Source organism: Amphiprion ocellaris, chromosome 9 (genome assembly GCF_022539595.1).
Source record: "Amphiprion ocellaris isolate individual 3 ecotype Okinawa chromosome 9, ASM2253959v1, whole genome shotgun sequence".
In the NCBI taxonomy this organism is placed as follows: Eukaryota; Metazoa; Chordata; class Actinopteri; family Pomacentridae; genus Amphiprion; species Amphiprion ocellaris.
The window spans coordinates 5,225,444-5,247,030 of NC_072774.1; the positions used below are offsets into that span (position 1 = coordinate 5,225,444).

At 36.3% G+C, this 21,587-nt stretch overlaps 4 protein-coding genes across 5 annotated transcripts in view; 2 read left to right on the plus strand and 2 right to left on the minus strand.

Annotated features, from left to right (window-relative positions):
* The window catches only part of crot (carnitine O-octanoyltransferase), a 77,125-nt gene extending 75,888 nt beyond the window's left edge, over nt 1–1,237 (minus strand). Inside the window, exon 1 of the mRNA XM_055013615.1 lies at nt 1,233–1,237. The gene's annotated coding sequence lies outside the window, so the exon portion shown is untranslated. The remainder of the gene's footprint in view (nt 1–1,232) is intronic.
* The window catches only part of fam171a1 (family with sequence similarity 171 member A1), a 51,060-nt gene extending 30,153 nt beyond the window's left edge, over nt 1–20,907 (minus strand). Inside the window, exons 1-3 of the mRNA XM_055013614.1 lie at nt 20,754–20,907; nt 18,286–18,567; nt 4,940–5,404 (exon numbers count right to left, since the gene is read on the minus strand). Coding sequence (XP_054869589.1) covers nt 4,940–5,048 — 109 coding nt within the window. The 5' untranslated portion in view covers nt 5,049–5,404; nt 18,286–18,567; nt 20,754–20,907. The remainder of the gene's footprint in view (nt 1–4,939; nt 5,405–18,285; nt 18,568–20,753) is intronic.
* LOC111563483 (H-2 class II histocompatibility antigen, A-Q alpha chain-like) lies at nt 8,996–12,951 on the plus strand. Of its 2 annotated transcripts, none has more exons than XM_035944601.2 (4): nt 8,996–9,278; nt 10,428–10,691; nt 11,410–11,628; nt 11,781–12,951. In XM_035944601.2, exons 1-4 carry the CDS (start codon nt 9,197–9,199, stop codon nt 11,903–11,905), a joined length of 690 nt encoding a protein of 229 aa, XP_035800494.2. In that variant the 5' UTR covers nt 8,996–9,196; the 3' UTR covers nt 11,906–12,951. The 2 variants fall into 2 exon arrangements, with proteins under 2 accessions (XP_035800494.2, XP_023118328.2); XM_023262560.3 differs by having other exon boundaries at nt 8,998–9,278; nt 11,410–11,691.
* On the plus strand, nt 13,215–15,887 carry LOC111563496 (H-2 class II histocompatibility antigen, E-S beta chain-like). The gene is made up of 5 exons (XM_023262590.3): nt 13,215–13,368; nt 13,470–13,730; nt 14,133–14,414; nt 14,509–14,619; nt 15,122–15,887. Exons 1-5 carry the CDS (start codon nt 13,311–13,313, stop codon nt 15,145–15,147), a joined length of 738 nt encoding a protein of 245 aa, XP_023118358.2. The 5' UTR covers nt 13,215–13,310; the 3' UTR covers nt 15,148–15,887.
* Nucleotides 20,908–21,587: the final 680 nt, after the last annotated feature.

Below are 21,587 nucleotides of genomic sequence, written 5' to 3' on the forward strand. Positions count from 1 at the left end.
TAATTTAAGATATCTGTGATTAAAGATGAAAAATGTGACTATTTTAAGAGATATTGCACTTGCAATATGACTAAAATTTTTTGTGGATATCACAGTTTCAGTGTGTCTTTTTCACTGAACAAAAATACATAAATATTTATCGAATTTTTGCAATATTTTGTATTAAAGGGTCGTGTTTCTTTACGTCTAGAGAATAAAATCTGGAAGCCCGGACTTTTCTGTAGCACCACAAGGCTCCATTTCTACATTTTCCCTTTACTCCTGCGTTTTGCACAATGCACTTGTCCATTTTCCATCAAATGCTCATCAGTATGTGCCGTTACATTCTGACTAAATATAAACAAGATATCTACAGCATCAATCTGACCAGTTCAAACTGAATAAAAGAATCTAAAAAGGACAATGTAGGTAAACTGAACTGAGGAGAATTAAAGGTATCTTGAACTAGACTTATGACAAGTCAGAATTACACTGCAGATATATGAAACTAGCATTACAATAGTCAGAATTTACCTCCAAATACCTGCAGCTAAATTGTAAATATCTGAAATGAGAAACACATGAACTACATCCTGTTAGACTGATGATGTTGCGATCTTAAATGTTCTGTTCGACAGGGAAGAATTGCATTGTGGAGCTCTGCAGTCCAGTTTAGATATTAATTTTTTAAACAGCTTGCCATTTCCAAACACACACACTCTCCCATCTGTTGAACTAAAGCTGAGCCTCTACAAGCATAAAGATCGCCAATCAGTAGGTGTCCAGCCTGCTATTTTCCCTCATCCGGATTAAGAGTAAGATTAGATAGTGGCTGTCAATCCCATTAACTCAGCAGGGGACCGAGCAATTAGGTTACATCATCGGGCTAAATAGCAAAAGCACTCTGTCCATCTATTTCCTCAGTAAAAACACTGCACTACATAGTACACCATTACAGCTCCTGCTATTTTACCAAGGAGGCTGCTGACCCTGACCTTAAAAGCAGCGTTTTCCCATGACCTGAAGTGTCCTCCCCGAGGCTAGCTGATGCTAGCGCCAGCATCTCGTGATCAGAAATCAAGCTTGGCTAGCTGGTGACATTATGATCAGATTTGTGTGCTTCCTGGCAGCCGTCGTCCAGCTTCAGCAAATGTTTGTCTGCTGGAGATGCGAAGCCATGCCTATTATGGGCTGCAGTAATGCGAGCGAGATCTATATCTGCGGGCAGATTGTCTGTCTGGCTCCACTCATCCATGCCGTTCGCTGGATGGACCAGGAGAAATCCTCAGTATCGACCTGAACAAACCCCCTCTGGGACGCCCGAAGGTCAATCTGAGGCGAACTGAGCACCGGAGAAGGAGGGAGGAAACAGAGGGCAGACTGAGGCTTCAAAGAGAGGAATTATCCAGGCCTGTTTTTAGCTCTAACTGAACTTGTGATTGTGAATGTGATTTATTTTCATGCCTGATGACGAGCATTAAACCAGAACGACACTGTAAAAAAAATCCTCACAATCTGGTAGCAAAAGTGCCAGAAAAAATACATTCAAAAAAGATGTAATATTCAAAAAGCTGTAAAAATTCCTGAAAATACTGGCAAATATCTGCAAAATAATAATAATTATATCGGATTTAAATACAGTGCAAAAGTTTAATTTTACAGTCTACAAACTTATTTTTCATGTCGATGTTACGTATAGTTTTGGCCTGTTTTGTTTTTTACGTAAACATGTAAATAAATGCTTTTTATTTTTACTTAAACAAAAGAAGGAGAATGAAGGTAAACCAACACTGAAAAAAAAAAGTACCATCTTTTAATCTTTAACATACATATTTTTTTCTTTTAAGTGACAGCAAATATAAAATTATAAATTATGTAAAGTAATATTTTTGCTAATTTAAATAAAGTAAAAGAAGGACTTTGTAAAAAACAAACTACTACTTGTAAAAACAGACTTCGGATGTGGACGTAATTTAAAGCTTTGGCCTGTTTTATGTTAATATGTACATTTTTATCTTTGATTTTACTAGGTATTATCTGTAATTTAAAGGGAAAACCTGATAATAACCCTTAAAAAATATTTTTTGACTAACATTTTTTCATATTTTTGGCAAATATCTGTAAAATAAAGATATTTTGTGTTGATTTTAATAGTGTAATTTTGCAGTAAAATGATGTAAAACGACAAATTACCATTTGTAAAAATAAAGATTTTTGATGTGGACATCATTTGTCAGTTAGTTTTTTTTTTGTTTTTTTTTACAGGCAACATTGTATAATTTTTTTTCAGCAATTTTACTAAATATTACCTTTAATTTAACAAAGCAGAGAAAACCTGATAAATAATTGTTAAAAAATAAATACATTTTCAATATTTAATGTGATATTTCTTTTAAATAATGACATATATCTCTTTTTGCTGATTTTACGTGCATTGTGATGTAAAACAACAAACTCTCTTATGTGCAAACAGTCATTTCTGATGTATACATAATTCTAAGCATTGACATTTTTGTGTCATTTTACTAGTTATCTATAATTTAACAAATAGAAAAAATCTGTAAATAACAGCAAATTGTCTAAAGAATTACAGTTAAATTACAATTAGAAACTGAAAAAAAAAACATGCTTTTGTTTTTTTGTTTTTTTTTACAGTGCACTTCCCAAAATCTCAAACTAATGGCAAAAGTAAAATAAAAAAACTCTACAAGTCAAAAGAAAACCCCTCTGAGCACCAAGTATTGTATTTTTTCCAATCTCTGGTTCATTTACAGTGATGGTTACTGTATGTTTACATTCATGTTCCACTTGTAAACACAGTTGTAGTGAGAGAACCAAATGTAGGGCAGCCAAAAAAAAAAAGAAAGCAAACACTGATGACTGCACGCAAGCGAGAGATAAAAGTGATGGCTGAACCAGATGTGGTAGATGTTAGCAGCTACGATGACAGGGCAGCTCTGATATTGACTGAACGAGAAGCCGACGGATTGTTGTGATTCATATCTGCTCTCAAACTTTGCATGTGTCGGCCGCCGCGCTGACAGGAAACCCTCCGACAGATCTGCAGACGTAAGCTCGATTCCTGAAAAGTTTACTACACAGTTCTGACAGAGGCAAAATTAATATACGCACTCCCCACATCACTTATACGACAACCACTAACACTGTTTTTGCAGACGAAAGTAATATTCATTTATTCTTTTGTCCTCACTTTTGAGCTCTGTATTAAATATTTACATTTGGTGTTACAAGATGAAGCATTTCCTCAATTACAAATATTACATTCTCAATTTTTTTTATCAACAAAAGGTTCATTATAAGTGTCTAAAACCTTAGGTGATGCCTTCAAATGTCTTGTTAACAGTTAAAAATCCCCAAATATTTAGTTTTCTATCATTAAAGATAAAGAAAAGGAGCAAATTCTCATATTAGAAAACCTATAACAAGAGATTATCTGGTATTTTTGTTTTTAAAAAAAAAACTATTTTCTGTCAATCTGCTAATTTAATATCTTTACGTTGTTTATACTTCATTTTGTCTACAATAAATACGCATAATATGTATGAAATAGGGCTGCCACCAAAGGATATCGTTACTGTTGATTAATCAATTAGTTGCTTGTTTAAAATAGAAGTTACAAAAATCAGTAAATGTTTTGTCCACAACCCAAAGATATTCAGTTTACTGGCACAGAGGTGGGAAGAAACACAAAAATATTCATATCTGAGATGCTACATTCTGAGGCCATCAAAATAGTTGGTTATTGGTTAAATACTTGGCAATTAATCAATTAATCGTTGCAGCATGTATAAAATATTGGTTCTTACAGTACCCTCCTGCACCACTTTATCTAATATAAATAGGATAAAAATGCAAAAAAAAGACAAAAAAAATGTGTTTATTAATCAGTAGGGCTTCAAAGATTACTTAAATGATCAAAAACTCAGACAATCAGAAGAATAGTAGCTCATTTAATGCAATCAACTCACTAGCTTTTTTGATTTTTTTTTAAAATTTGATTTTAAGTCATCTTTAAATGAAAAAAAGTCAAAATTCTTGCCTCACTGATTTTTTTAAATAATTTTTTTAACAATTATTTTTAAAATTTCTGACCAAACAAGTTATCAATTAGTCAAGAAACTAATGTACAATAAAAAATGTATTTTATGCATATTATAAGAATATACCGTGCACAGAATATTTAAAAACTTACATAAATGTCCCTAATTGCAAAGGCTGCAACTATAAATTATTGTCATTATCAGTTATTTTCTTGATTAATTTATTATTTATGTTTGTAAAAATGTAAGAAAAGGATGTAAAATGTCAAGGAGGAACGTCACCAGAAGATATTCATATTTAAGAAGCTGTAATTTGAGAATTCAGGGTTTTTCCATGAGAACATTATTCATTTATCAAAAATAATCGATGACTAATTTAGTAGTTACTAACTAATTGATTAATCGTTGCAGCTCTACCTGACAAAGGTGGATGGCTGCAGTCAGTGGGTTAAATGGGGACATTCAGAGCAGTTTTCTTTCAAAAAAATATGTTGAATTAGAAAAGGTTGAGGTTTTGCAGAGTAGAAATGATTTATTAGCTTAAACAGACGCAAACGCAGAGAGAAATAGTGTTTTGTAGAACGTAGCGACGCCAAAAATGACAAATCACAGCAGCTGGAGTCGGTCACGGCTCGACTACTTTGCAATATATTATGTTTTCCATTTATTTAACTACACCAGGATGAGCTAAATGAGCTTTAAAATGCAGTCTAAATCAAACAGTTTGTGTTTAAAGCATTTCAGAGAAGTTTACGTGCTAACAGCTAACTTGCTAACGCTAGCTAAGTTTGCATCGCCTCAGCATCCGAGCTGTTAGCGGCACCGTTAGCCTCCACAGCGGCCAAGCTAGCCGCTCCTGGGAGCAGAAAAGCGGATAAAAAACGGACTTTACTCCTAACCTTGTGTGGCCGTGTCCTCCGGTAACGTTTTACCAGCAGCTCCCGACACCAAGTATCCCAAAAAGCAGAGCAGAATCGCCGCGGCGCCGCTCCGCTCCACAGCCCGCATCACTGCAGATGTGTGTGAAAACGGCGAAAGGAACAAAAGTCGAACCGAATAAAATCCGCCGCCGGTTTAAACTCGGTGTCCGTCCGCATCAGCAAGAAGTCGGGTTATTCCCTCCATGTTCCGGGGGCAGCAGCGCTCCTGGTTTCCTGCCGAGCTCCTGCCGCATCCCCAGCCCCCTTTCTCTCGCCGCTCGGTGGCTGTTTTTCTTTTTTCTGTTTTTTTTTTTTTCGTGGACGGGCCCCGGGTCATGGAGGAAGGCGGCCCCGCTCCTCTGAGCCACATGCCCCAGAACAGCTCCAACAGGCGGCTTCTTCCACACGCAGCGCCGCCGAACAGCCGCGGAGCTCCAGCGCCACCTGCCGGAGAAAAGGCGCAAAATTTGCGAGTGAATTTTTGCTCCTTTTCAGACAAAACTATTTAACCCAATGCAAAGTTTTGGTTCATAGTGATTTTTTAAATTTCATTTATTATTATTATTATTATTATTATTATTATTATTATTATTATTATTATTATTATTATTATTATTATTATTATTATTATTATTATTATTATATTTTTTTCCCTACAGTTTTTTAATTTTTTTGTTATTTTTTTCCGTCCGGAAATGACATAAGCAAATGTCAAAGATTCAAGATTCAAGACCTTTACAATACAATACAATGCAATAACTTTATTAATCCCCGAAGGGAAATTCAGTTGTCTGGGTTCGTTTGGGCTTTAATGTATTTTTTATTTGTTTATACAATGAACCTAAACACTCAGAATGATGGTGGAATATAAAGAAAATATTACGAGTAAAACCTAAAGGCATTGTGGTTTCCATTTGTACATATATATAATACCATAACATGCTATGGCCTGCTTTAATTTTTGTTTTTCTTTGTGTATAAATGGACAACTGTGTGCATCATATTCACCATAATAATTTAATAAAATAGATGACTTTTACTGTATTTTCAGCTTGTGTTATTGCCGTCATCAGTTAAAGCTGCTTTTAGTCATGAAAGTTCAAACCTGCGAGTTCAATCCACAACTACAGAACTTTGAACTACTTCCTACTGAAAAAATAGCTCCTGTTTCCACTGTCAGGACACTCTCCTCACAAATCACAACTTAAAACCAACATTATCAACCAATAAATCAGCTGTACGTCACTATTAGAGCAGTTTTTATACAAATGAAATGTAAAATAAAGTGTTTTTACAGAACAGAAGGAATTAAAAGGCAATAAAAACCTTTCCCCATAAATATTTTTTTTATAAATGAACATCACAATAAAATAGGAAGTGAGGGAATGAGGAAACACCAGAGGGAACAAATATCCAAATTCAGAGACAATAACTAAAAGCAAAGTGATATCAGATTTCTGAATAGGAATAATAAGATAAGATTAACTTTAATGATCTCTAGCCGAGCAAATTCACAAAAAAGAGTAGGTTTTAAGTTTGTTTTTATTAATACTAACACTCTCTACTACCCTCAACAAGTTTATCAAACACATAAGTGATTTGAAGGTGCAGAAAATTTACAATTTTAACCAAAAAAAACCCTTCTGAAACACATCTGAGCTATTCAATTACTGGGATTTATAAATGAAGTGGGATGGATTAAGCTATCATTGATGTTAAAAGGTCCAACCTGCACATGTAAAAAGCTTATTTTCCCCAAGCAAAACACACAACCGAGGACAAAACAGCATCTAAGTAGGGATATTGTAAGAAAAGAAGAGTTCATCTATAGGAGAGTAAATATTTAAAAGTTGTATGCAACACCTGAGAGCCAAAATACATTGTTATTCAGTCTATATTTCATTATATTTTGAATCAAGAACAGAAATGAGTGTCTACTTTTACATAATAAAGAGATTTCCAACAGACAAGGAACAAATTCATGCTTAAAAATTAACTCGAATGCAGGAAATTCAGGGTTTAATGCTCAGAAACTCCAGTGGTGAAACAAAATCCACACCAGCACTTTTAAGTACAGAATCCTGACAACAGTTTTACAAATTCTCACTGCTATAACTCATCAAAAAACACAGCGACTTGCCACCAAAAGACAAAGACACAACGCAGGTTTAAGAAATTAGTCAGTGCTCAAAAGTACAGAGTTAACTTTTTTCATGTTTGGTGACTGTCAGAAATTTCTTTGTGAAAAAAGGAAACTCCAGAAGGAAGCGGTGCAACCTGAATAAAGAGTTCTGCTTTTGGGACTTCCACATGCTTGTTCAGTTGAAGAAGTAATTCAGGGGATCTATTCTAATCGAATGAATGGCTGCAAGATCATTTATTGATACTGATAAAGCTTTTAAGTTGCAAAAATCACTTTATGTAGTTGATACAATAAAGTTGCATTAGCTTCATATTTTGTGTAATTTTAACTCAAATTTCTGCATTTTTGACGTAAAACTAAAATCATGTTGAGGTAACTTAAAGAAACTGGTTTGATAACTGAATTTGTCTTTACATATATGTCAGAAATGAATGCCCTTTCCCCTGCTTCTTTAAACTGGTGTTTTATATTTGGTTTAAAGTGAATAAATTAGGTTTCTGCTGCCTTTTTCTGAGTAGGAGTGTAAATAAAAGGACAGAACAGGTAAAGCTGATGACAAAATCATGTTCAACATTTAACATTTGGGTAAAGAAACTACTCAAGTTATAAACTTCATGCCAACTTCAAATTAAAAAATGAAGTTGCAGCAACTCAAAGTGTTTATTTGGTAAATCAGATAATTGAAATAGATTTAACTTAAATTGGTGGCATAAATATGACTTGTGAACTTCATTTTGATGAACTTATTTAAATTGTGCTGCCAAGTTCATTGACGCTGTTCAAAAAATTCACTTCTTTGAGTGTTTAACACGAGAGCAACTTCCATCCATCCATCCATTATCTATACACCGCTTAATCCTCACTAGGGTCGTGGGGGGGGCTGGAGTCTATCCCAGCTGACTCGGGCGAAGGCAGGGGACACCCTAGACAGGTCACCAGTCTGTCGCAGGGCCACACACAAAGACAAACAAGCACTCTCACATTCACACCTACGGGCAATTTAGAATAATCAATTAACCTCAGCATATTTTTGGACTGTGGAGGAAGCCGGAGTACCCGGAGAAAACCCACGCATGCACAGGGAGAACATGCAAACTCCATGCAGAAAGATCCCGGGAAAGCCGGGACGCGAACCAGGGACCTTCTTGCTGCAAGGCGAAAGTGCTAACCACTACGCCACTGTGCAGCCCACGAGAGCAACTTAATTTTCTAAAAATTTGCCAGCTTAACTATCAATTATGTGCATAAAATTAAAAAATTTACTTAAAAATGTGGAAAACTTACCTCGAGAAGCATAACTTTGATGAGTAAACAACATAAAAACCTGCGTTTATGCTGCCAATTATTAAATAAGTTGAAATTTTAAAAAAAGGATGTAATTTATTCATTAGAAATTGTCAGAACTCATAAAAGATCGATGCAAACTGCTGCAATATTAAGCCTTATTTTTATTATTATCAAAAAGACACAGCTGTGATTTAAAAAGAGACAGTTTATCAGGATTTTAAAACACAAACTGCATATTATAAGCATGATAAAGTTTTCTTTTTTTGGTTAGCTGTAAGTGTGAAGAAGCTTTTCAATGTGGAATTTGGTTGTGAAGGTTCTTGTGCAGTTTTTTTTTTTCAGGCTAAAAACTCAATTTTCCTTCATTTAATGCAGTGTAGACCCAGAAAATGTGATTTTACAACAGAAACAAACAGGATAAGAAAGTTGTGAAGTACTGAGACACAGACTTTGTTTTTCTGGTTCAGCATAAGATAAATAGTGCATTGAAGGTCATGAAGCAAAGTTATTTCCTCATGCTGCAGGCACAATAGCAAATATTTATATAAATGCTTCCAGACGTCTCTTGCAGAACCGGTTCAACTGTTGTTACTGTTGATGCTTAAATAACAAGGAAGCTGTGGTCAAGCTTTCATTTCTACTGGCTGATTTATTTTTTTTTCTACACTTACACACGTTTGTACTGATTCACCAAAGACCCACAACCTGACATTCTGCAGTTCCTTGTTTTTTTTTTCTGTGCTTTTTATTCGGTTCATGTGATTTATTGTGAGATTGTTCCTGGATTTGTTCACTCAGAGTTTTAAATGAGGATGATCTGCAGCTCAAACATGAAGCTCTCTGCTGGTTTAATCCTGCTGCTCCACAGCCTCGGCATCGTCGCACAATGTAAGAACGAGTTTTACACATTTACTCTCTTCTTCTACTAGATCATAACTTCAGTTTCTGTTGACAAATGCCTGAGGATTATAAAGAAGTGACTTGGTTGTCAGATTGTACAGTTGCACCCAAAATTCTGTACAGACTTGCCAAGTTTTGATCTATAGTGAATTTTTATTTGGCCAACAGGTTTCTTCTGGCTGGAAATAACAAAGACAAGTGATAAAAGACTGGAAGATGTGTTATAAATGATAATGATGAATTTTACTATATTTATGCCATTTTTTTGTCCGTTAATCAGTGTTAAAGTCAGTAGTTCTAGTGTCTAACAGTGTTTCTGCAGGTCTCCACTGGGATTTAGTTCCTCCAAGTGTCCATCTCCAGCTCTTTGAAGGCTTCCTCTCCATCACTCTGCTCTTCACTTCCTCCACACATTCTGGATGGATTCAGGTCTGGACTCTGGCTGGGACGCTCCAACATCTTCTCATTGTTTTCTCTTCACCATTTCTTCACCACGTCGGCTCCATGTTTCACATCATTGTCTTGTTGGAAGCTCCAATGCTGCCCAAGGAGCAGTTTTTCTGCAGACTTCCTGATGTTCTCCTCCACAATCTCAATGTTTCCTCTTTTTTTCATCTGCATTTTTCATCATGCTTCAAACTGTGGACACTGGACTTTGACAACATTTGGATATGATTTTATAGACTTTAAACATATTGTGAGCAGAAGCAGTGTACAACTGGAGGTCCTCACTGAGATCTTCGGTTTAAACCAGGACTGGAAACACGACAACTGCATCAACTGTTCTCAATTTATTCTCAGTTTATAGTGGATTAGAACACTCTAGAACATAGTAGAAACTACCAGGAGTATTTTAAAATGGTATCAAAGCTGCATTTTCTTAAAAATCTACAGCAATTTTAAGGGTTTGGATAATTTTGGACATGACATTTTTAGTTACAATTCATCATTGCCATCTCTAACACAATGTCTGACTATGTTTTATCACCTGTTTATGTAATTTCCAGCAAGAAACCTGTCGGTCAAACTAAAATTCACTAAAAAGCAAAATTTGGCATAAAATGTGATTAATTTGGCATTTATCTGTATTTACAGGAATACATGTATCATGTCCCTTATTTCCATTTTGTTTTCCAGTCGTCCATGACATCACCTACATTGTCGGCTGCTTTGAGGACACCACAACTATAGCACAGTATGAATTTGATGGTGAGGAGATTTTGTATGCGGATTTCGACAGACAGCAGGTTGTGTACACTATTCCACCATACCTTGTGCCGGACCCCGTTCACGTATTTGGAGATTTGCATGTATATAGAAATGCTCTGAAAGCCAGGAGGGCGTGTGCAGGGGTCGTAGCGTACTGCAAGGTGGAGGGCATCCATCCAGAAGAAGTCAAAGGTAAAACACGTTTACTGTGAGCTGTTACTGCATGGATTTTCTGTCATTTTAGACGCTACTTGAGTCACTCTAGACCAATTTTTTGGAATTCTGAACACAACTTAAGTCATTTTTGGAAAGCTTGAAGTCATTGGTGACGGTGTTTAACTTACTTCAAACAATTTCTGAGTCATTTGGGACAAGGTTAAAAAGGTGATTTTTGACATCTTTATGTTAATTTTGGAAAGTTTTAAGTCATTGGCGACATTTTTAGCTTAATTTGGTCAGTTTTCAAGTCACTTTTGGACTATTTTAAAAGTCATTTTGGATTAATTTTGACTCATTTTGTATGAACTGTGTTATTTTGAACACTGCTTGAGTCATTACCGATGGTTTTTCGCTTACTTTGGACATGTTTCGAGACATTTTGGATGAACTGTCTCATTTTGAATGTTACTCAAGTCATTAGCAATGGTCTTTACCTTACTTCTGACACGTTTCAAGACATTTTTGATACCACTTGAGTCATTCTGGACAATTTCAGTCAAATTGTAGACTTCATCCAGGTAATATGGACACTTTCGAAATAATTTCGAACCGCTTTAAGTCATTTTGACCAATTTTGTGCCATTCTGGAAAGTTTCAAGTCATTGGTGACACTTTAAATGACTTTGTACAACATTAGCACTGCGACAACTTCCTGATGAAGGTTTTCTATTTGTGTTCTGACCCACTGTAGATCCTCCTGAGAGCTTCATTTACCCTGAAGATGAAGTCATTCTGGGACTTGAGAACAGCCTTATCTGCTTTGTGAACCATTTCTACCCTCCGTCCATCAACGTCAGCTGGACCAAAAACGGCCTTCCAGTGTCGGAAGGCATGTCTCTCAGTCAATATTATCCCAACAGTGATCAAACCTTCCACCGGTTCTCCATGCTGACGTTCACGCCAAGCGAAGGTGACGTTTACAGCTGCACAGTGGAGCACTCAGCACTGGACACGCCCAAAACAAGAATCTGGGGTCATGATTTTACCTCATAAACGCACTTTATACCAAAAACTTTTTATTGTTTCTATAATAATCCACATTCTCTTTATCTTTCTTTACAGATGTTGAATTCCCCAAAAGTCATCAAAGTCTCATAGCAGATGTTTACTGTGGAGTCGGACTGAGTCTGGGCTTGCTGGGAGTCGCAGTTGGAACATTTTTAATTGTTAAAGGACAATACCATTAATTCAATCGCTCTAAAAGCAGCGAAAGTTTATCCAGTTGTGACCAGGTGTTTGCTTAAACAGACAGACTGAGATGTAGAAGAACATGAAGACTAACATACAGTATAATAAGCTTTCTGTGTAACTCTCAGTTGATTAAAACCTGGACCTGCTGCAGAAGTTCTACATTTTTACTTGTGAATGAAGCTCATAATATAATTATTGTTTTATTTACATTGGATGGATGGATGGATGGATGGATGGATGGATGGATAGATGGATAGATAGATAGATAGATTAAGTCATTTTGTAACGGTCGACAATGGTCCACTTACTTTGGACATGTTTTGAGTCATTTTGGACAATTTTTGACTCATTCTGAAAAGTTTGCAGTCATTGATGGTGTTTTTTTTTAGCTGACTTCGACAAGTTTCAAGAGAGTTTCTGAACGCATTTTGGAAAGTCCGACTCAAGTTTCGTTGTTTTGTTCTCTTGGCTGCAGGCTCTGGCTGCAGAAGTTTCCTGTTATTTTGGATGAATTTTGTGTCATTTTCAACACTACTTGAGTCATTTTGGAAATTTTCAAGTCATTGACAATGGTTTAAATAATTTTTGAGTCACTCTGGACCAATTTTGTATAATTTTAGACACTTTTAAAGTATTTTTGGAAAGTTCCAAGTAATTGGAGACGGTTTTTAACTTACTTTGGACAATTTCAAGTCATTGTTGACCATTTTAATTCATTTTGGATAAGTTCTGTGTATTTCTAGACACCTTTTGACTTGTTTTGGACATTTTTGGGGTCATTTTCGAGTTCCAACTTTTATGTCATCGACGACAGTTTTCAACTTACTTTGGACAAATTTCAAGTAATTAAAACCATCTTTAAAAAATGGTGTTGAAAAAGATGAAAATATTCAATCAAATAAAAGGCAATTCAAAGGAAATTTTAAAAATCCATAGAAAGTACAGATTCTACATTGTGAAGACTGGAGCGAAATTCCTTCTATGCATGTAATTCACTGTAACAATCCAACTTGACTGACCAATAAAGCTTTTTCTGATCATTTATCTGTCTTTGAGTTCATTTTTAAATTCAATTTTAGGTGCTTCTACCATCATTCTCTGCTGAGCTATACTTTTACTACTATCATAGGCCTGAATTCAGTATTGGTTTGTGTAACTTTCTCATTTTTAGGGTGAGTATAGAAAAATGGAAACTCTTGAGAGTGCTGTTTGACAAAGGTTTATGTGATGAATCCAACATGAAATATGGAAGTAAATCCCTCCACAAAAACACCACGCCTACTTCTGTGTCACAACTGCTCAGAAAAAAACTGCAGAGAAGTCAGCTGCTTCACTTCCTCATGTTTCCAGAGTGAACTCAGTCTGCTTCTTATTTTAATTTGTCATCTCCAGTTTGTCATCATGAGAGTTCACAGATTTTTGTCACTGCTGGTGGTTTCTGTGGCATTTTCAAGAGCAAGTAGGTCACTTTAAAACAGGAGCTTCAACAACTTTAAACTTTAGATTCAGCTGTGTGGAAACAACAGTGAACTGTTCTAATCCTTGCTGTTGTTGTTACAGATGCTTTCTTTGGTTACGTTGTGCTTCAGTGTCTCTACACGCCAACTGAAGATGTCGTCTACATGGAGAAGTTGTACATCAATAAGTTGCTCATGGCCCAATACAACAGCACTTTGGGAAACTACACCGGCTACACCGAGAAAATGAAGGAAATCGCAGACGAAGTCAACAAAATCAAAAAATTCAAGGAACAAGCGAAGAAGAACTGGAACAAATGCAAATCCAACATCCCACTGGTGTTCGATGAGCTCACAAAACCAGGTGATTTAATTAAAAATGCTTCAGATTACAGCAGCCTCTGAAGTAATTATCTTTGTGATATAAAATACCTGTAAAAGTACTGAGAAAGAAGACGACAGGTGAGTAACTGGGTGTTCAAGAGAGATTTACCAGGAAAGTTAATCCAGAAAACGACTACATGGCTCAACAAAACCACATTGTTAGAGGAAATATTTCAATATCTTTCTTAGTTAAAAGAAGTCTGCTAATACCAGGCTGGAAAACTACTCCATTACAAGTAAAAGACTGCATTTAAAGTGTTTCTAGCACAAATTTGTCACCCTATGTCACCTGTTCTTCCATTGTAGTTTGCAAGGCTGAAATCTATGAGAGTAATTCATGAGATTTTATGCTGTTTTTTATTCTGTGGGTATTTTCCTCCAGTTGAACCTACTGTGAAGCTGAGGTTGGTGGAGACAGCAGATAGCAGACATCCCAGCATGCTCGTCTGCAGCGCTTACGGTTTCTATCCCAAACTAATCCGAGTGTCGTGGCTGAGAGACGGAAAAGAGACGACAACTGACGTGACGTCCACCGACGAGCTGTCCAACGGGAACTGGCTCTATCAGATCCACTCCTACCTGGAGTTTACACCCAAACCTGGAGAGAAAATCAGCTGCAGGGTGGAGCACACCAGCTCGATGGAGCCCAAACTTTATGACTGGGGTAAGAGAGTGGGGGCAGAAATCATGGAGGAAGACAATGTTTGAAAAATTTGCATGTAAATCTAATGCACTGTTTGTGATAAATGTGTTTTCAGAACCAATTCTTGAGGCAGAGAGGAATAAGTTTGCTGTTGGAACTGCAGGGCTGCTGCTGGGTTTGCTGTTTTTAGTCGCTGGGCTGATTTTCTACAAGAAGAACTCAGCAGGTGAGAGACGGGACAAAATTAACCCCCAAAATACACAAACAAATCTAAATCTTTAGGTTCCCAAGCTGTAGATAGAAAGTTTTGATAAGGATTTGGCAGTAAACCAGTCCTGCATGGCTCTTTCTTGAGTCCCAAGATCCTATGTGAAACCATTATTTCAAAGATAATCCATGCTTTCTGTGTCTGCAGGTGACACAAATTTTAAAAATCTGTGAGCTTATGCACAGACCCTCCAGATATCCTGTGCTATGTTTGCCCAGTGTGTTTAGGGATAATCAGTGCCACAGTTTAATCTGTAACCAACTGCTGTAGTCTGAACAATTAGCAAAGTCAAAGCCTTTCAGAAACATCTACAGGAGCCCAGAGTGGTTTTTTTAACATTTGATAATGCCGTTGATAATGTAGCACCTACAGTTTTTTTCTCTTTTTTGAGGTTTTAAACACCAAATTATTGTGACCTAAAATTCAAAATTTGTAACTTTGACCTTATTTTTGTTTTCAGGTCGGATGTTGGTGCCGACAAGTTAAGGTTTGTCCGTCGCTACTTTCATAAAACAACAGAAAAATGGAAAATCATCTAAAGGTGGAATTATCTTCTATGTGGAGTAAATCTCCTACTTCAAGATTAATTTGTGTTGCAGTATTTACTTTATTATAAACAAACTTTTACTGACATTTTAGGGAAAATGTGAAGTTTGGCTGTGAATCATATTTTATATCTTGTTTAATAGAAGCCAAATATCTTAAGTTGTTTTAGGTATTGCTGCTTTGTTGATTCAGAAATACTTATTTATGCATACAATTATTTATTCAAATAAAGGGGTTGATTCAATTGAGGAAATTAAAGCAAGATGTACTGTTTGTGTTTATTTTGTTTAAAGCTTTCTGTCAGTTGTCATGTGGTTGTAGAGAATGAAGGTCTGATAGTTTGACTGTGAAAGTTTTTCTTTTGTTTATCTGCTGCTGCACACGTCTTAGATAAAGCCATAGAGACACAAAGAAATAATCTTTATAATTTATTTCCTTCCCTCATCAACTGCTTGGAGTCTGATTCTCCTGCCTAGACACTTGTACCATTGAATTAACAAGGATAATTTACTTAATATATATGTCAGCTTTGAAATATGAAACATTAAATACACATTTTTTCTAATTTGCATTTAATGTATTTAGTTTGGAATGTATGTAAAAGATTTTGTATTATGGATGATGCTGTTGGTTGGAATACAAATAAAAGAGGTGCAACACTTGGCAGCATCATTGCTCCAGCTAATGTTGTTCTTGTTGTTCTGAGCAGTAATTTTTTCTGGTTTTATCAGTAATAAACTGAGAAAGTTCCTCTAATGGCTGCAGTGAATCCACGGGTAAAGAAATGCATTTTTTGTGTACAACACCAGGGGGCGTAGTCTGCATATTATATGACTCGTAGCAAACCAAGCTGTGTAGAAATGAGGCCATACTTGTCTCAAACCAAATTGCACTTCAAAACTATTGTTTATTTACAGTCATCACCAGTTTCTTGTGCATGATCTCTTTCACAGCAATAAATTATTGTTGTTGAACCTCAGCAATTAAAAATGTTCTAGCTGTGACTCGAGCAGAAACTCAGACTTCCTCTGCAGAGAAAGTTAAAGAGGATATGGATCATTGCAGACTCAATGAAACCTTAATTTTAGTTATCAAGTGCCTTCATAATTCACAAAAATCACCAATGAATCACTAAAATAATTTAAAACTGCCACCAATAACTTCAAACTTTGCAAAACGACTTAAAAACTTACCTGAATGACATAACATTTGTCCAAGATTGCTCACAAATTCCCAAAATGACTCCAAAAATGTCCAAAGTGTTTTAAAACTTGTCCAAAATATGTTAAAATCAGCCACAGATCACTTGAAACTTTCAAATTTTACTGTAAAATTGTTCAAAAGGACTTAAAATTTGTCAAAAACAGGTTAAAAACTGCCACAAATGACTTGAAACTTGTCCAAAATATGTTAAAAACTGCCACAGATGTCTTGAAACTTTCAAAATTTACTCAAAATGTCCAAAATGACTTGAAAAAGCAAAAAAGCTCTTAACAAGTTCACAAGTTTCACATTCCATTCAATCAGGTCTGTATTCTCTGTAAAATCCAACAGGCTGTTCTGTCTTAAAGCGTCTCCTCAAGATATAAAACCTGTAGAACAGATTATTGAGTCACATGAATGTTTCCTCAGATGCTTCAGACAAACCAGTGGAAAGATTCCTGCTAAATGTGAAAACCTACCTCAGTTGTTATACAAAGACTGAGCAGCCTTGGCGGAGTGTTATTAAATGTCTTCTTCCAACGTCATCACAAGTGTTCCCCAATTTCTCCACCCAATCAAACTGCATGAAGATGGTGCAGTTTCATTAAGGTTTAACAACAACAATAATATTAATAATCATTATTATAAAATTATCAAGGTGTAATTAAGCTGTAAACCATCACATGGTCACAAGCACAATGCAACAATGCAGTTTTTTTTCTAGATGATGCTACCGCCACCATGCTTCACTGTAGTGACTGTATTAGCAAATGAAGGGCAGAGTGCTCACTGTTCATCAGGCATTGTTGTTGGAATTCTGCCCAAACAGTTGAGTTTCTTTGTTTTATCAGATCAGAGAATCTATTTCCTTGTTCTCTCAGAGTCCTTTAAAGCTCTGTCTCAGAGTTCTTTCCTCCAGCTGCTCTACAATAAAGGCCTCATTGATAGAGAGCACTTCCCGGACTACTTCCTGACCAACTTGCTTGGGTGTTAAGTTTAAACACTTTGTGAAGCATCCTGGTGGTTAAAAACTCCCATTTCATGATTAGTTGGGTCACTGTGCTCCAGGAAAAACTTACACTCTCACTCTGACCTATTTCTCACCACAGTTTAATCTTGGAGGTCTTTCGGTCTTCGTGGTTTAGTGTTTGTCCTGACATGCAGTAAGAGTTGTAGTACACATGCATTTCCCTTTCTAAACTATGTCCAATCAATCCAATTCACCATGGATGGACTCCAAATTAAGTTCCACACTCATCTCAAGGATGAATAAAGCAAACAAGACACACCTAACTGCTTCTTTACAATCTGCCAGCGTGGGATATTGATGGTAGATTTATAGGAAAAATGCAAATTCTGTCAATTTAAAATTAAATTTGCAACTTGATCAAGTTTGCAAGCAGTGAAGGAATATTTTGTGAAGTGACTGTGTTACAAAAAGGCATCGTTTCCAGTTAAAGTGCAACATGTATGTTAAATACCTAAAATTATTAATAATGCCCAGTGATGGAAAAATATTTACATTATTAAGTGAACAGAAAAAAATCATTGTAAAAATATTCACTTCAAAGTAAAAGTCAGGCATTTATAACCGTGCTAATAGATCAAATGTGCACAGCATTCTCAGTTAGTTGATTAATTGTTCTGTCCTTTGAATTGCAAAACAAATAAATGCATTATCCCATCTCTCTGAATGACATTTTGAAATATCTTGTTTCGTTTGACCAAAAGCCCAAAACGTCAAGATCTTCATTTTATTATCATGTGCAATGAAGAAAAGTATAAAATGTTAGCTGTGTATCTGTGTAAAAAGCGCAATATGTTTCTTTAATCTAATGACATATAGGTTGAGTTTCGTTCTGCATGCTCTCTTACCCCAGTCATAAAGTTTGGGCTCCATCAAGCTGGTGTGCTCCACCCTGCAGCTGATTTTCTCTCCAGGTTTGGGTGTAAACTCCAGGTAGGAGTGGATCTGACAGAGCCAGTTCCCGTTGGACAGCTCTTCAGTGGACGTCACATCAGAAGTCGTCTCTTTTCCGTCTCTCAGCCACGACACTCAGATGTGTTTGGGATAAAAGTCGTAGACGCTGCAGGCAAAAACTCTTGGGTGTTTGCTGCCTTCTGCCTTGACTTGCCTCAGCCATACGTAGGGCTCCACTGGAGGAAAATACCACAAAACACACAATGTTGTCAGAATAGGCCACAATTATTGTTCACAGCATGTTCAGTTCTGTAAAACTTTATATATACAGTAAAGTGCTAAATTATTAGTAGCCATGAAACACTCTGACTTTCAAAAATTGGAATGGCTATGAAAAATTTGGAGCTTAACTCTATAAATAGAACTATATATAATTGTGACCAAAAGTTTACATAAACTGAAGACTCTCTATATCATGACAGCTGTGAGTTTTCAGTGACTCCTGTAACTCTTAATTTTTCTATGATGGAATCACTGAAATATATTTGTCTGTCGCAAAAAACATTCACGCATTTCGATTCTTTCATAGATTTATTATAGGTCTTCTGGAAATATGATGAAATCAGCACCATGGATTGTCAGTTTTGGTGATGTAGAAAGTTGTGTTAATGTAATTCTCTTAGCGTCATAGTCTCTTCCTTTCTTGTGAGTCTTTATGATTGACTACAGCTGCTGACTCCTCAGAGCCAATTTAAATAGAACACATTTGTTAAATGCATAAGACTCAATCACAAACACTACAGTGGGGAAGTCTGAGGAGTTCAGCAAAGATCTGAAGATGCAAATGTGAACAATTCAAGAAAAGTCACAGGGACCACTTCAAAGCAGCAACAGATCCAAGTAGAAAGTCCATGGTACCATTATGTTACTGTCACAATGCGGAAAAAAACACAAGTCAATTGATGGATGGTCAAGAATCAACCAAGAATCACCAAAAAGCAGGTCTGCAATGAATTAGAACCTGCTGGAACACAGCTCTCATTGCCCCATTTGCAGGCTGAAAATGAAGAAGGAAGTTCTTCCTCCAGAAGCAGAACCTTAAGATTTAACTGAAGTTTCCTGGTGATCATGTGGACAAAGAAAATGCTTTCTGGGGGTAAAATCTGGGGCCAGATGAGGCCTTTAACCCCAAGAACACCAAATCTACCATCAAGCATGGTGGTGGTAGTATTATGCTCTGGGGCTGTTTTGCTGCAAGTGGATCTGGTGTTTTACACAAAGTAAATGGAATAATGAAGGAGGAGGATTACCTCCACATTCTTCAGGAAAACCTAAAATCATCAGCAGGTTGATCTTGACACCGTTTGATGTACAAATGAGACAAAGACCCAAACACACATCAAAAGCGATACAGAAATGGTTAAATCAGGATAGAATTAAGGTTGTAGATTGGTCTCCCAAAGTCCTGATTTAAACACATCAAGAACCTGTGGACTGATGAAAAAGTAAGTCTGTCAGAAAGACAACTTTAGTTGAACTGTACCAATGCTGTCAAGAGGAGTCAAAGATACAACCACAAGCTTCTAGAGGGAACATAAAAGCACCTAGTCGAGGTGAAAAAGGCCAAAGAACATTTTACCAAAAATTAGTATTTCGGTTTATATTAGTGGTGGGATGCGATTAAAAAGATATATATAATTAATTACAGGCTTTGTAATTAATTAATCGCAATTAATTGCAGTTTTGTCAAATAGCAATATTTGACACAATAAGTGAAGTTTTTCAATTCAAATAAAATTGTGGTTGACAGTTGAATCAATGAATAGACATATACGTGTTTATAATTTAAAATTTATTTTAAAAAAAGGAAAATGGGACATATAGAAAAAAGTGATTTTGATGACTTAAAGCCTGAATTTAGCTGTTTTTTCCACTGTATGGCACATAAAATCAGCATAAGTAGTTCAAGGAGCTTCAGAAAGTTGAAAATCCAGAGATTCATTCTGTTTCATCTTTTCTGGGTCTGATAAATGGTGTAATAATTTTGATGGTTCTTTTTATAGGAATATCAATTTTTATTTAAGTAATTTTTTATAAACAAAAAGTTTATAATTAAGTTATTAAAAGAGATATTTTTGTTATTTAGGTTATTCCTCCTCCAAGGAGGCAGCGCCTCGACGGAGTAAAAACTTAAACCACAAAAATGTTTCATTTCTATTTATCTGCATTTTTCATCTGTCTGCTACATTCACAGATTACTGCAAATCTAAGTGCAATTATAGCGATTTTATTCAACATTTTAAGACTTTCTGTAAACTCAAGCACTGTCTAGAAAAGTGGTCTATTATGGGATGGCTACACCGTTAGCATGACTCGTAGCTAACGTTAGCTCTGGGTGCTAACAGCAACATGTTTTACATACATTGAGGTGATACCGTCGGCTTGAAGTGCTGCAGTGACCAGAAAACTCTTTGTTGTACACTTTGCACACAACCAGGCTTTTATCCAAGCTGCCATCGGGAAGATTTTTTTAAAAAAAAACTTTCTGACCAACAAACTCAATCTAGTCTTCCTTCATTGTTCACCAGTGCGAGACTTCACTCAGTGCTTCCTGTGCTTCTTCTTCATGGCTACAAACAGACTTTAGGTTCATTACCGCCACCTACTGGGCTGGAGTGTTCATCAGCGTTACCGGTGTGCCAGAAATGAGGGAACTGAGGAGGGTGCAATTAATTGCATTATTATTTTTAAGGCGTTATTTTTCGCTGTAATTAATTAATCAAAAGTAACGCGTTAAAGTTCCAGCCCTAGTTTATATAATTTGACCCGGTGGATTTTGTCGTACTTCCAGAAGACACGTAATTAATCTATGATATAACTAAAATACATGATTGATTTTGTGACAAAAACGTGTGTTTCAGTAACTCCATCACAGAAAAGTCAGAGTTATAGGAGTCATTGGGAGCTCAAGACAGCCATGATCTACACCACACCTGGGCATCCTACGGCCCGCGGGCCACATCCGGCCCGCCGGACGACCCTGACTGGCCCATATGAGTTCATTGGAAAATATTAAAAGTCAATGCAAATATATATCATCACAATACATGCAAGCAATACGTCCGCACTGCTTTTATTTTGAAAGATCTGCCAAGTTAACGTTTTTTCGCTCGTGCTTTCCGTACTTAGCAAAAGGTTTATGCGCTGATTGGTTTGTTGGTCAGCTTCAACCCGGAAAGATGTTAGCTAATGGCAA